Source organism: Anser brachyrhynchus, assembly GCF_964034855.1.
Source record: "Anser brachyrhynchus genome assembly, chromosome: 5".
NCBI classification, from domain to species: domain Eukaryota; kingdom Metazoa; phylum Chordata; class Aves; order Anseriformes; family Anatidae; genus Anser; species Anser brachyrhynchus.
Window position 1 is genome coordinate 35,823,123 of NC_137699.1, and position 14,907 is coordinate 35,838,029.

Sequence of the window (14,907 nt, forward strand, 5' to 3'; positions counted from 1 at the left end):
ACTTCTGAATACTCTTTGTAGCTGCAACCATCAGTGGCTTGTAGTGAAAAAAATACACTTTTTATTTTATTTTTTTCTGAAAAGGAAGGGAAAAAAATCTCATTTTTGTTTAGTAACAAAACACAGATTAATTCTATTTTTATTTATTTATCTATCTATTTATTTATTTTTTTTTTTTACAGATGCTTTCTCCTCTGTTTTCTCTCTTGCATGCACAGAGCCCACATGTGTACCTAGAGGAATTCAGTACACATGTACCATGCCCAGCATTTGACAGAGTGTAATTCAACTGCTGGTGGTTTGACTGCTCATAACCTTACTGTCCCTCCTGGATTAACCATGGGTGGAATCAGTGTTTAAAAAAAAAAAAAGAAAAAAAAAGCATTTCCTCTTACAGCTTGTCTCGTGCTTCATGGCCCTTAATTCCTTGTGATGACATAAATGAGGGGAATTCCGTGGCAGCAGCAGTATGGAGTGTTGCCAATGAACCTCCCTTGCTTTAAAACTTTGGATTGGACAGGGTGAGCAGAGCTGTCTCGCTGGAAAGCAGGGGGAGAAATTGGGTGTTACAGAGCTCATGGTCTCCCCTCATCACCATTAGCCTGCTCCTCTGTCTTCTCTTTCACAGTCTGCACAATTTTAACCACATCTAGTGCTGTCTCCTCTTGTGGTCTGTTTTTTTTTTTTTTTTTTCCTTCAAGTGTGGAACAAATCACAGACTGTTAGCCTATAGCTTTAAGATATAACAATATCTCCCACTATGTGAGCCAATATCATTAAAAAGGACCCCAACATCTCATAGTATAGGTGTGTATATGTTTGTATACATGTTTTTCAAAGGCAATGAATTCATTTTGGTTTCTGTGTTACATGCTCACCACAAACGGTCCAGAAAATTTATGGCTAATTAGAGACCAGGTAAACACTTACTGGGATGTGAAACAACCAAGTGCCGACATCCTGGAATGACCATTTCTGAAAGAGAGAGTTTGGGGACCTTGCTGTACGGTGCTGATAGCCACAGCAGGGTAAGAAGCAATGATGAGTTAGGAAGAGGACATCTGGGAGGGAAGAGGCAGCAAGGAGATTGCAATGCAAGCAAGGCTTGGCTCACTTGTCACTCCCATTTTTAAAAGTGCCCTCAGGGATGGGAATGAAGCCAAGACCGAGCAGGGCACCGCAATCTGGGGCAGTTTCTCCTCCAGTGAGAGGTGTGCTCACGCCTGCTGAGACAACTGAACGTGATCTGAGGAAATGACAGTGAGAACTAGAACACTGTTCACATGAAGTTTATTTAAATGCATACACTGTTTAATTACACAAAATTGTCAATACACTCTCTATCAATAAAAGTGTGCTAAAGTTTTCCTTCTAAGGTGGTCCATTCCCCCACCCCGAGTGGCTGGCTGTGCTCATCTCCCAGCACTGCATTGCGCCTGGCTTTTGGGGGACTCCGTCCAGGGAGGGTTGTTCCAAAGCCTTCAAAGCCCAGGGCACCTTTCTGACGGAGGCCGGTCTCTCTTGTGCTTTAGTAATTAAATCCCTGCTTGGCCCATTCCTGGTAAGTGGGTGCCGGAGCTCTGCATTGCGCTGTCTTACACGATGAGCCCCCTGAGCGGCAGCCAGAGGAACAGGACCAATAGATACCACAAAACAAGTCAAAAGTGTGTGTGGGATGCAGCATGGGATGTAGGTGACAACCAGCCTTTTTCAGTGAGTATTTGCCCCTCTTTGTGCAACAGCTTCTGGCTGAACTGCTGTAAAGCATCCCTGATGGGAGTGCTTGGAATTCTCTGCGGTCTGATGATGTCCATCAGCCAGGAAAACCAGTCGTTTACAAAGAAAATGAATTTCCCTTCAAATTTGCTGGAGGTCATAAATCAGAGAGAAGGAAATAAAGCTATGTTTTTCTTCTCCTTTTTCATCCTGTGCTTCAGCTTTCATTTCTATCCCTCCAAAACTGAAAGCACACCTCAGCATGGGGCTCACCCACATTTTGGGTGGGTGCCTCCCACTTGCTCTAGCACCGATCCCCCCAAACCACTGCTGTGGCTTTCCCTTCTTCCCATCTCACTCCATGGAACACCTGACTTGGCATTGCTCGTCTACAAGCTATGCTCGTGTCTCAGTGCCTTCCTCCTTTGCACGCCGTGGATGAGGGGGCTCAGCATGGGGGTCACCACACTGGAGAGCACGGATGCTGTTTGGTCCAGGCTGCTCGATCTCCTGGAGGTGGGAGGTGCGGGTGGAGGTGTTGTGCCCCATAGGATTCAGATGGCCATGTAGCAGTTGTACACCATGGCAGCCAGGAGGACATGTGGGCACAAAGCTAGACCAGGCACCCCACGTTGGAAGTGGCTCTTCTCCCTGCCAGGAGGCTGAGGAGCAGCCTTGGGGTGATGTAGGATGAGTAGATGACCTCTGGGAGAGACGGGTGGTTTAGGGAGAAGTACATGGAGGTGTGAAGCCTGGGGTCGAGGTTTATTAAGAGGATCATCCCAAGATTTCCTGTTAGGTTGGCAACATATATCATGGGGAACACCATGAAGATGACCACCTGCAGGCTGGGGCTGTCAGTGAACCCTGCAAGAGTGAACTCAGTTACCATGGCGCGATTTCCCACCACAATGGGCTTGGGAGGAAACATGGATGGGAAACAGCTGAGACGGGCTCGGCAGTCACACAGGTCTGTTCTTGGGATGAGAAGCTGAGTCCTCACAACTACAGGGCAATTTCTGGTCCCTTTGGGGTGAGACATTAGATATTTGGCAACCTTTAAGGCGTCTGACACAGGAGAAGCATTACAGTGGCACTGAATGCCAAGGTGTGTGGCCAGCAGAAAGATAAAAAACTATGCTGACTGGGATTCCTGCACCTTGCTGCAGATGTTCAGAGGAGAGTTACCTGAGTCCAAGTGCACCACCCAACACCCTTTACGTTGTGTAATGTGAAATAGGAGTTTCCAGCGAGCGGTGAAGGGGTGATGCATCTCCTGCCCATAGACAACCCTGCAGAGTGCTGCATCCATGTGAAAGCTGCTTGAAGAGCAGCTTGGAGGCCCTGCGAAGGGAAGCGATGGTGCAAGAATGTATTAAAGCAGAAATAGAAAATGACATGTTGTCTCGAAACACAGAAAATTACAACAAATTGATATCTGCATTTCAACCAACTTTTTCTTTATTATATCCACACCTGCCATAGGCAGATATCTAGCACAAAAGAAAATTAATCTGACCGCTGCAAGATAAAACAATGATTTCCTCAAATTAATCTATTATTTAGAGTTATCAAATGTTATTTTCCTGGAATGTGGGAGAAAAACAAAATTTCTCAAATTTAAATCTTCAGCAAAACCACACTGCTTTGTGCTTCATTCCTCACAACAAAACTGTGTGTGTAAGTTGAGTTGCTTGGGCCCCACATCATTTCTGATGTGCTTTGGGAGTCCCATCCCTAAAACATAAACCCCAGAGAAAAATCTCTGTGTTTAACCCAGGCTCTTTGGGGAAAGCTCGTTGTTTTTCAGGTGTTGCGATGGTAATTTTGGTAATTAGGTAATTTGTCCAGTGGGTGTGGGATAAGGCTTAAATCTCCCAGGCATGCGAGGACTGTGATGGGGACACTGTTCTGGTGTCAGGCAGACCAATGGAGCTTGTATGGCACCTTCAGCCCAAGGAGCAGTGAGGGCATTCCTGAGAATAACACAAGATGCTGTGGACCAGAAAAGGTGAATTTTTGTGAATTTTGAGGCAGGTTTGTGCTGGATGACTTGAGGCTGAACGTCTCTGGCAGCCATTCGAAAGCTTTGTACATTCTCTGCAGGATCCTCTGTCATCACCCAGCTGGTGAGGTCTTGTCTGCGCGTGGTTTCATGGCAATAGAAGAGAACTGCAGAAGCTCCAGCATATCAAGGCAAATTAATGTGATTAAAAAAAACAAAATGCAACAAAGAGATGAAGAAAGAAAGGGAGAAAGAGGACAATACATGTTCAGTAGCACCTCTACACAGTACCATTGGATGAGTGCAGTCTGAGCGAGCCCAGAAGGAGCAGAGCACAGACGGTATTTAGAAGATCACAGCGAGCAGCTCACAGCAAGCCCCGATTCCTCGTGCAGAGAAGGGAAACCCAACCCTGAGCTCCAAAGGGCAGCTATGGGCAGGAGTGAACATGAAGAGCTGTGTTTGTGTTCATTAGGTTGGGAACAGAAAGCTGAGACCAGTGCGAGTGAGACCACTTGCGAAAAAGATCCAAAAAAAAGGGGGAATCCTGGAAAATGGAGTTTTCTTAAGCAGTGTGCCCACTGCCCTGCAGAAGCAGGAACCCTGCCACCAAGCAATGTAATGCGACATTAAGGTCCCTCCTGAAGGAAAAATCCCATACCCAAGGGTGTCTGAACTCTAATCCTAATTCTGAATTCAAATGTTGTATAAAAATTCCTTATATTAGTAGACTCAAGGTGCACAAGAATCATAGAAACATAGAATCATTTAGGTTGGAAAAAGATGATATGGAAGAACAGGCAACTAAGAGAAAGGATGGATTCTCCACCCTATGTGAAAAACTATGTTTTTTGTTTTTTGTTTCTTTTAATGTATATATATGTGTGTATATGCAATAGAGCATCTTTGTTCCTTCTGGCTACCCAATACATTTAAGAATCTATAGCTGCAACCAAGGGGAGCCAATGATTTAGCCCTAGTCACTGACCTTTTGAGAGATACACTTTATATGAGATGTTCACATTTATGCAATTTGTTTATAATTCCAATTAGAAGGGAAAGGTTTTCTCTTGAAGCTATAAATACGCAGAATTGCAAAGAGGTATGCTAGTCTCACTATAATTGTTCCAAACATATCACTAGAGAGTCAGAAAATCACTCTAACATGGTCTCTAATCTATTTAATTAAAGTGGCAAATTAAGGTGTATTTATTTCTCCATAAATAAGAAACTTTCCCCTAGGGGAAAATAAATCATATTTCCATACCCATTGGAAAGAATCTGGATTGTTCATGAGAAGAGGTCATTGGCAAGATCTTTTCCAAGATCAGTTCTTTCCAGTGTGCTGGCCAGGGCACAGGCTCCAGCTTTAAGATTTCTTTCTTTCATATTGTGACCTGCTGGCTACTGCTTTGGTTTTGATCATCAGTCTGCCCATTGAGGGTAGCTGTCATTGTTTCTCCATATAAGCAGGTCTGTTCACCCAGGAAACACCAAATCCTGCTTTAGCCTCAGGCACTGTGTAGTCCTGCAAGCTGGAGAAATGATTTCACCTCTCCTCTGTGTTTCTCTCCATATCCCCTGTGCCAGAACCAGGAGCATGACTGGGAGAAACCACTCGGGTGTGACGGAGTTTGTCCTCTTGGGCTTCACCCACCTGCAGGAGCTGCTCTTCATGGTTTTCTTACTCATCTACATCACCACTCTGGTGGGGAACCTGGGAATGATCATCCTCATCAGGACCGACCCGCAGCTTCACACCTCTATGTACTTCTTCCTCAGCCACCTCTCCTTCCTGGACATCTGCTATTCTTCATCCGTAACTCCAAAGCTCCTGTCGGGCCTCCTCACCGGTAGGAATGTCATTTCTTTCAACGGCTGCATCACACAGTTTTTCTTCTATGCGGTCTTCATCACCACGGAAGCCATCTTTCTGGCCATCATGGCATATGACCGCTACGTGGCCATCTGTCAGCCTCTGCACTACGTGGTTGTCATGTCCCACAGGGTCCGTGTCCGGCTGGTGGTGGGCTCGTACACTGCCGGCGGCCTGAGCGCCTTGGTGCACACCGCTGGTCTCCTCCGACTGTCCTTCTGTGGCCCAAATGTTGTCAATCACTTCTACTGTGAAATCCCACCACTCCTGCTGCTCTCATGTTCTGAAACCCGGTTCAACGAGGTAGTGATGGTCTTGTGTGCCGCCTTCATTGTCACCACCACAGCCCTGGCCATCCTCACCTCCTACACCTTCATCCTGCTCGCCGTCTGGAGCACCCGCTCTGTGGAGGGCAGGCGCAAGGCCTGCTCCACCTGCACTTCCCATCTGATGGCCGTTGCCCTCTTCTATGGCTCTGCAGCTTTCCTGTACCTCCACCCCCTCTCCAGTCATGCAGAAGAGGAAAGGAAAACAGCCTCGGTTTTCTACACCATGGTGATTCCCATGCTCAACCCTTTCATCTACAGCCTGAGGAATGTGAAGGCGAAGATTGCCCTCAGAAGAGCTGCGAGGAAGTTCCTCTCCTGCGTGTATCGCCACCGGTCTCCCCCCAGCCAAACTCAAACAGCTGTCACCTGACAGAGCTGAGGCAGCAGAAGAAATAAGTCAGACACCTGATGTAATGAGGGCACTGCACATTCCTGCACATCTATTCAGAAGACCTCCTTCTGCCTTGTGCTGAACACTGCGTGAATTGCGACTGAACCCCATGATGGGGTCCCGTGAAGAAGGAATTACCCATAATTATGATATCTGATAGAATGAAGAAAAACAGCCCTAGAAACACTTCTATTGTTTGTGACTCTTTTAAAGGAAATGAATTTATAAGCACTGCTAGAACCTGCACATCCAATACTTTTTGCTGAGGAGGATTTATGCTAAGTCACAATAACATTTAAATTCTGTCGGCTAAAAGCGGTGGCTGAGAGCAGAAGGAGACAAGCTAAATAAAAAATACATCAATGCTTTTCATCACTTTGGTTTAATTTTTTCTAAGTAGTTGCCTACTACTTTAGTATTTTGCATTAGTATAATGTACCTGATTTATTATTTTGTTTGGCTTGTCCAAGGATAGTCCAGGCAGAGATTATTTTCCATCCCAGCTGCAGCCTAATAATTATTTCTGTTTCCAGGTTTCAGAGACGGGGTTTGAGTCATCTCAGTCCAGTAGTCATCAATTCTAATTGTAGGCTTTCATATCTGGGTTAGTCACCACTGGTTCCCCTTTCAGAGACGACTATGCATCTGGGGACCTTGATTCATCTGATCTATTTTTAAAATCCCCATCATGGCGAGATGAATTTTTCTGGAAAATATGTTTTTTCCACTTGCTGCTTGGCAGCTGAGGACGATGGGCTGACATTTAGCCGACATTTAGCCACGGTAAATACAGATTTTGTCCAGAGCAATCACATTCAGGCTATTCTGAAGGGTATATTTAAGCACAAGGGAAAGCATCAGATCCTCATGCTGATGTTCTGGAGTCCTTCAAAAATGCCCTCAAAGGGAGAAAGAGAAACTAGCTTTTAGTCAATGATTTATAATTCAGCTGTACATGTTGCTCAACATTCTGGGAGAAAAAGCAAAATGGATGAAGATAGACAGTATCAGCACCATGCTTTTGCTTTAACACAAAGATCATGAAGATCAGATATTAACTTCCTGAAGAAGTTTTCCATGAATGATATGAAATACTTCCTAGAAGACCTAATGGCAAATACTATTACCATTCTGTTCTTTTAAAATCAGTTAAAGGCAAACTTCTCCCCATAAATCCAGCTGTGACTCTATGCCTGGGTCCAGCTCTCTGGGTTTTTAGTAACAGGATATCCTACATAACGTTAAAACAAACTGTGGCAGAAGAGTTCTTGAATGGTTTTCCTCCCCTTCTCCTTCCCCTGTGCCCCAGCTAGTGTTTGTGACACTTCTCCAAATGCTGAGCTATTGCCTAATCCTTGAATATCTGTTTTACATCAATTCTTTTAAATTCTCCATGATTTCAAGACACAAATCACACATAAAAAGAAGTAGGAAAACCTCTCAGGCTTGCAGTTAACGTGCTGAAGCTAATTGTGTTTACTTATCAGTGCATGTCTCCTCTGTAAGGAGCTGTTTACAAAGTCATCAACTCCCAAGAGATATTTCCTGCATGACACAACCTGCTGGGAGGGAAGGGGGGTGTTTGACAAAACTTTTTAATGGAAGAATCATATAAACAGCAGCTTTTCTTGGTCAAGGGTTGATGCCCTTTATGGCTGACAAATCATTCTTGCATTTAGCACGAACACAGGGAGAAAGTGGGGCTTGTTTCTCACACTAAGTTTGAGTCTAGAAGACAACCAGTCTCGCCTCTCTGTCTCCCGTAAACTGAAAAGGGTTCTGAGGTGTGAGCAAACAGGTGAGTTAAGAGCATCTCCCAGCATCAGCCTGAAAGCGCTGAGCTGTTAGGAAGGGCAGACTGAGGCACACAAAACACTCGCCCAAGGTCGGGATCTCTCAGGTGAAACTGAGGAATCCAGAAGCTGCTTTTCTGAGCTGAGGGCGCTGGAGCTGCACAGCCTGGCGAGATTCTACTCATTACTGTGCTCGAAGCTCACTGTGTAGCAGCACCGCCTGGGTTGTAGGGAAAACCCGATTGCTTTAGGGTGGTGTGAAAGCTTCTGTAGCTGGTTTTGAATTCCTGGAAAGGAATAATAACAACCTGTGAAGTCCTGGTCTCATTAAGTCCAGATTTAAGAGATGCGTGTATGGGTCAGATAAGGGCGTGTGCATTGAGTTTTCCACATGCTGAAGGGTCCTTTGCAAGGGTATAGTTTGATGTCTTGTGTAACTGCAACCAGTTCTAACTTCTCTTTTGGGAAGAGGTGTTATTATTTTTTTTTTTAAACTGCATTATCAGAAGCTTACTGCCCCCACTTAGCAATGGCACTGTAGCATTGCTGGGGTTTCCACTCTTAGTGATTTTTAAGACCTCTTTCCCTTACCTTTCTCAATTTAGTGGCGTCACAAGAATGATAGAAATGGTCTATTTAAAAGTGCATGTGTGTTGATATTTACACTAAATATCCTGTTTCAAACAATTCCAGAGTTGCTCCCACCTTCTTCACAGGAAGGAAGGGAAGAAATGAGAATTTTATTGTGACATATTCTGGCTTTCCTAAAATATAGTCTCTAAAAACGTTTCCATCTCTCACCAATGTTTTTCCTCTTCTGAGACCAAATAAAATAAAATAAAATTGAAGTATAAAAAAATCAGACTTGAATTTCTAATGTCAGAATAAATTGCTGGGGCTATCTCATTGGACCTTAGTTATAAACTTCTCAAAATCTTCAGAAAATAGAATAAACTTTCCTATTTGTGAAATGACTTTATCAAACCAAATTAAGACCAGAATAAAACCATTAGAAATGCATTCCAACATGCACCTTGTTTACTTTAAAATGTATTTTGAGACAAACATTGAATATGTTCTACATATTCATGTACAATTCCATGGTTGCTGCCTCCACACCTTATGTTCCCTGATAAAAAGACACACCTCTAACATTTATCTAAGGGGGGTGGAAGGAAGGAGTATGCTGACTTTGTGTTTCTTTGCATCTCTGCTTTCCTACAGTGACTGTTATGATGTCGGCCAGGGGAAATCACACCCACAATGCTGAATTTGTGCTCTCGGGATTCTCAGAGCAGAGGGATGTCCAGGCTGTCCTCTTTATGGTGTTCTTGGTGATCTACGTGGTCACTTTGCTAGGCAACCTGGCTATGATTGTGTTGATCAGGCTGGACTCCCAACTTCACACCCCCATGTACTTCTTCCTGAGCAGCTTGTCCTTCCTTGACATCTGCTATTCCTCCTCTATCACCCCCCGATTGCTCTCAGACTTCCTGGCATCAAGGAAGGTCATTTCTCACTCTGCGTGCCTTGCACAATTTTATTTCTATGCTGTCTTTGCCACCACTGAGTGCTACCTCTTGGCCGTGATGGCCTATGACCGCTATGTGGCCATCTGCAGCCCTCTGCTCTACGTGATCTCCATGTCCAGCAGGGTTTGTGCACGGCTGGTTGCTGGGTCGTACCTTGCTGGGGTTCTGAATGCCACCATCCACACAGGGGTGGCACTTCGGCTGTCCTTCTGCGGCCCCAACGTCATCAATCACTTCTACTGCGAGGGGCCCCCACTTTATGCCATCTCTTGCACAGACCCCACCATCAACGAAGTCGTGATGTTCGTCGTGGTGGGCTTCAACCTGTTTGTCACCAATCTGACCATCCTCATCTCCTACACCTACATTCTGGCCACTGTCCTCAGGATGCCCTCTGCTGCTGGTAAACGCAAAGCCTTCTCCACGTGTGCATCCCACCTGGCCGCTGTGACCCTCTTCTACGGATCTGCTGCATCCATGTACTCACGGCCCAGCTCCAGGCATTCCCAGGACCTGGACAAGGTGGCCTCTGTGTTCTACACCGTGGTCACCCCCATGCTGAACCCCCTCATCTACAGCCTGAGGAACAAGGAGGTGAAGGATGCACTGGGGAGAGTGATGGAGAGGAAGTGTTCCTCTGACAGATAGTTTTTCCTGGTGAGTCAGAGGAATTGAGAGATCTTCTCAGAACTGTCTATACCTCTCCATTTCTGCAGTGCTGGTAATGGAAGAAGCAGTGCTCTCCAGTAAGCTACTGATGAGCAAGGGGACAAAAGTACTGGTAAATCTCTACCTTGTTCCTAAATGCCTGCTCATGGGCTGCTCTTGGATTAGGCCATTTATTGACCTTACTCAGTCAGGGATGCATTAAATACTTATTCTGTCTGACAACAACTTCAGGAACTGAAGCCCTTCTGACCCTTTGTGGTTTGAGAATGCATTACCACTGTTGTCTTGAGCAGCAAGAAGAAGTAACAGCTGTTGGTTTCAGCATGAAAGTGATGACGAGATCTTTTCATGCTAAAGAACAGGCACATTTCTGTTGAACACACCTAAGTGCTACAGCTGGTTGACTATGAAACATGGTCCTCTAGCCAGCAGACCAAGATTCAGTTCCCACTGACTGTATGACACAGGAGTAGAGCTTTGTCCCATCTCATAAAGTGCTTCCCAGGTTACCTTTCTAATCTTTAGCTGGGAAAAAAAAAAGCATGCCTACAGGTGATCCAGCCACTGAGGCATTTACTGCCTACCTCCTGACATGGGCTGCAGGAGGAACTTGGCCTGTGCTGTTGAGTTAGGCACTGTCTTCTCAGAAACTTTCTACAAAGCCCTGTTTCCTCCCTCCTGCCACCACTGCTTTGCGGAAGCCCTGTGGCCCAGATAATTTAGCGTCACCAGTACTAGCAGTAGACACTGGGCTTTATAACAACATTTTGCTGCAACAAGGACTTATTTTGATTGTAGCTGTGTTTGCAAATTTTTCTCAGAATCTTCTGCAGTGCCTGCAACCTGCTCAAGGGTCAGACAACTATCATCTGCCATCTCCTGCGCACAATGATGAAGGTGCCTGCTCCCTATCCTGGCACTTTGAGCTTATTTTTATTGTATGATTGCTAACTGCTTTAGCTTGGTGTTGTACAATTGTGTAATTTTCCCTCTAAAAGAAATCATAAGATACATTAGGATGACTAACACGCTTTAGTAATTACAGTTAAGCTAACCCACTAGACCAATAGGAGAGGAAAGAGTACTGAATAGGAACAAATGTGGTAGAAAAATGCAGAAGTGATCCCACGCAGACCCAAGACCAGCGTGGCAGAAGCTTGCACCATAACTAGTGCTCCCACCATGCACAATGCTCAATGAGGAGGTGAGCATGCTGCTGGGTCACTGCATGATCCCACCAAGGAAAGAAAACCTCAGCCTAGAAGTGGGGAGTTAACCTCAGGGATGAGGGGCAGGAGCTTTAACCAGGGGAGCTTGGAGGAACATCCATCTGCAGCCAGCCAGCCCCAGACAATTGCCCTTAATGTGTCACATACCAACACACTGACCTCCAGCTCTTTGTTTTGGGGCCCGCACTAACTCTGACAAAGTAGATGTAGTGTTGCTCTTTGCCTTTAATAAGGAATAAAGTTTCTTTCTTGTTAGTGCCTGCTAATTAGTCTCTCATGCCTTGTTAAGAAGAATAAGTGAAGTTGACTACAAGCCCTCTGAGAAGCTTTCAGGGTGATTAGGAAACTTTCTTTGTAAGCCCCAGAAGGACTTGTTAAGCCAATGGCTCCTTGAAGGGTGGTTGGTCTCCAAAGAGCACTTCTTGCTCTGGGAAGGAGGGCAGCATCACTTGTGATGGAAATAGTCTTAACCGCCTGTGTGACAAGAGCCCAGAGCCCAAGGTCTGCTGGAAGGGTTTTCTGTAGGCCAAGCTTCCGTTGGTACTCACTAATTGGACTACTTGTCCCTGCCTGCTTTTGATCCATGTCAAAAAACAACACCAAACAAAACACCAAAACTGAGTAATAATTTCAAAATCCTCTTAAGCGTGGTGAAAGTTGGAATTGGCCCTGGGCAGGAAAGCACAGGCCAAGTGGTGACCCCAGCCTTGATCCTAAAACCCTGTTGGGCATGGCAGTAGGGCTGCAGAGCTGGGTGGTACCCAGGCTCTGACGGAGTGAGCTGGGGAAGGTCCTCATACTTTTGCTCACCTGAGGACCTCTTCAAGGACTCCTCAGACCTTGAATTTATTGGTGTCACTTGTCTTAGGATCAATTTTCTTGTGTCTTTATTATCTCTTAGACTGTGAGGCAAGTTGAAGTACTCAACGTACATTCTCCACCCTTGGTCTGATTTCACAAATGTGTTTCCTCCCATTAAGAAGCTGGGATTGGAGAATAAGCACAAGATTGGATTCACCTGGCTCACAACATCTAAAAATCCATTGTCTAAATATGAGATAATTAGCCAAGATTCCTCTAAAGTATGGGGGAATAGAGGAAGTTTTATCACATCTTAAGACAGGTGGTTAAGACAGTTGTGGTGCAACAGGAGCAGGTCTGGAAGGGCCAGTGCCAAGGACCTGCTACCTATGGCATACGTATTTCAGGACAGTTTTCTTTGTATTAAATTTGTTCTGGTCACAGCATATGAACACCCACTGGAAGATGAAGTTCTTTAGAAGCCATTTTCAGTTTTGCTTCATCCAAGAGGAACCTAGCTCTACAGCCTGACCCCCAGCCTGTGATGCAAACGAAAGTGTGGTGGTGGAAGTAATGGGGGAGGTCACCTCTAAACTGCACAATTTGCCTGAACAAGAACTGATGGAAATATAGACTTATTGATCATGGAGAGGGAGAAGGAACACTGACTTAATTGCTATTTTTCTACACTGGAAGAAGATGAATCTGCTTTGATCCTCGTACCCTCCCCCCCCCCCCCCCCCCCGAGTCTTTATAATAAGAATAAGCTTTTTTTCTTCTTTCTTTTTCCTTTCAGTTGGACTAAAACTTTATAAAGGAAAATAAAGTACTTTAATAACTTGGAAACAACTTCATCTTTCTTGTTTGTCTTCCTACAAGTGATGCTGGAAATGTGTGTTGCAGCAAAGGAGCATGATGCTGTGAAACTCCCCAGGCCAGGCCAGGGTTTGGTTGCCCTCATGTAGAAATCTTGCACGACTTTCTCTTCCCTTAGGTGCAAAAGACACTGGCACATGCCTGAAATATATGCCATATAGCCTTCCAAAGAGTCAGACCACTGGAACAGCATCTGAAAGATCAGAGGGAGAACTGGAGGCATCTCCATGGTGTTAGAGTCTATGTTCAGGTGACTGAATTCATTCCCAGATGCCTCTGCACTTCCTAACATCAATTCTTCAAATCTAACCCATGCTGTCCACACTGATGTGAACATTTCACAGGGGGAAATAATCTAAGACTATGAAAAACATGTTTATAAGGTGCAATACAGCATTGGAAGGAAATAACAGACTGTTCAGGAGCAGAGACATATAGCATTCACGCTATAAGTTGCTCTGACTGAGCTACTGATTTGGGTGTAAGTAATGAATATTTAATGCAGATAAAGCCCAGCTTGAAGAAGCTGATGTACAGTTCATCATGTAAACAACCAGGCTAGCCACAGATGAGATCCCATTTTGTAGTACTGATATAAATTACATATGGGGAGGAGAGGAAGTCTGTCTGCACAGTGACACCTCCTGTCCATCAGCCAGCACTTCAGGATCTAAAGTGCTTATGCTCCTCTATTACATCATCCTGCACTAACTGTGAAAGCAAAAATGAAAACACAAACAAGAGAAGACAGAAATGCTTCCTTCTTGCTATACACATCTTTGGGTATGTGTAATCCCTACTTTTCTTCTGTTAAGAAGCTGTTTGTCTCTTCACCAGTCTCTTCAGTGCATCCTTCTCATCCTGGTTCCTCAAGGTGTAGATGAAGGGGTTCAGCACGAGCATCACCATGTTGTAAAGCACAGAGACCACCTTGTCCCTCCCCAGGACATAGGCAGAGCTGGGTCAGGCATAAATGAAGAAGATGGAACCATAGTAGAGAGTGAGGCAGTGAGGCAGGCAGCACAGGCGGAGAAGGCTTTGTGCTGCTGCTCAGCAGAGCGTGTATTTCAGGATGACGGCCAGGATGGAGGAACAGGATGTGAGGATGAGCACAGAGATGGTGTCAGAGTGGGGGAAAGTTGCACACATAATGGATGACATGGTGACCACATAGAGCAGAGGGTTGCAGATGGCCATGTAGCAGTCACAGGCCAGTGCAGCCAGCAGGGAACACTCAGTGACCATGCAGACCCCACGAAAGTAGACCTGTGCAACACACCCCAACACCGAGATGGCTTTCCTTTCTGCAAAGCAATTTGCCAGCATTTTGGGAGCAACCGCTGAGGACTTGCCAAGATCTAGCAGAGAGAGGTGGCAGAGGAAGAGGCACAGCCCCAGGTTGAGCCTGATAAACGTGTTCGTGCTGAGGTTCCCACCAAGGAGGTGACATAGACAAGAAGGAACAGCACAAAGAGAGCCACCTGCAGCTCCTGAACATCTGTGATTCCCTAAAGAATGCTCTCTTCCACCACTGGCCTGTTTCTTCTTGTCATTCCCTTAGTGAAAGTGTGTCTCTGTGAGTAGGACAAAAGGCGAAGGGCACAAATAAGCTATCGCCGTGGGGTGAAAGGATAATTCATGGTGGCACTGGGGACATTCTGCATCTCAGAGAAGTTGAAAGAGATGTTTT

General features: G+C 45.3%; 1 protein-coding gene across 1 annotated transcript; it reads left to right on the forward strand.

Moving 5' to 3' along the window:
* The first annotated feature begins 710 nt into the window (after positions 1-710).
* On the forward strand, positions 711-10,675 carry LOC308196576 (uncharacterized protein). Its single transcript, XM_080595713.1, is given in 4 exon segments — positions 711-3,727; positions 5,312-6,293; positions 9,171-9,340; positions 9,342-10,675. Coding segments are annotated over 4 exon segments (2,172 nt in total). The 5' UTR covers positions 711-3,656; the 3' UTR covers positions 10,291-10,675.
* The last annotated feature ends 4,232 nt before the right edge of the window (positions 10,676-14,907 follow it).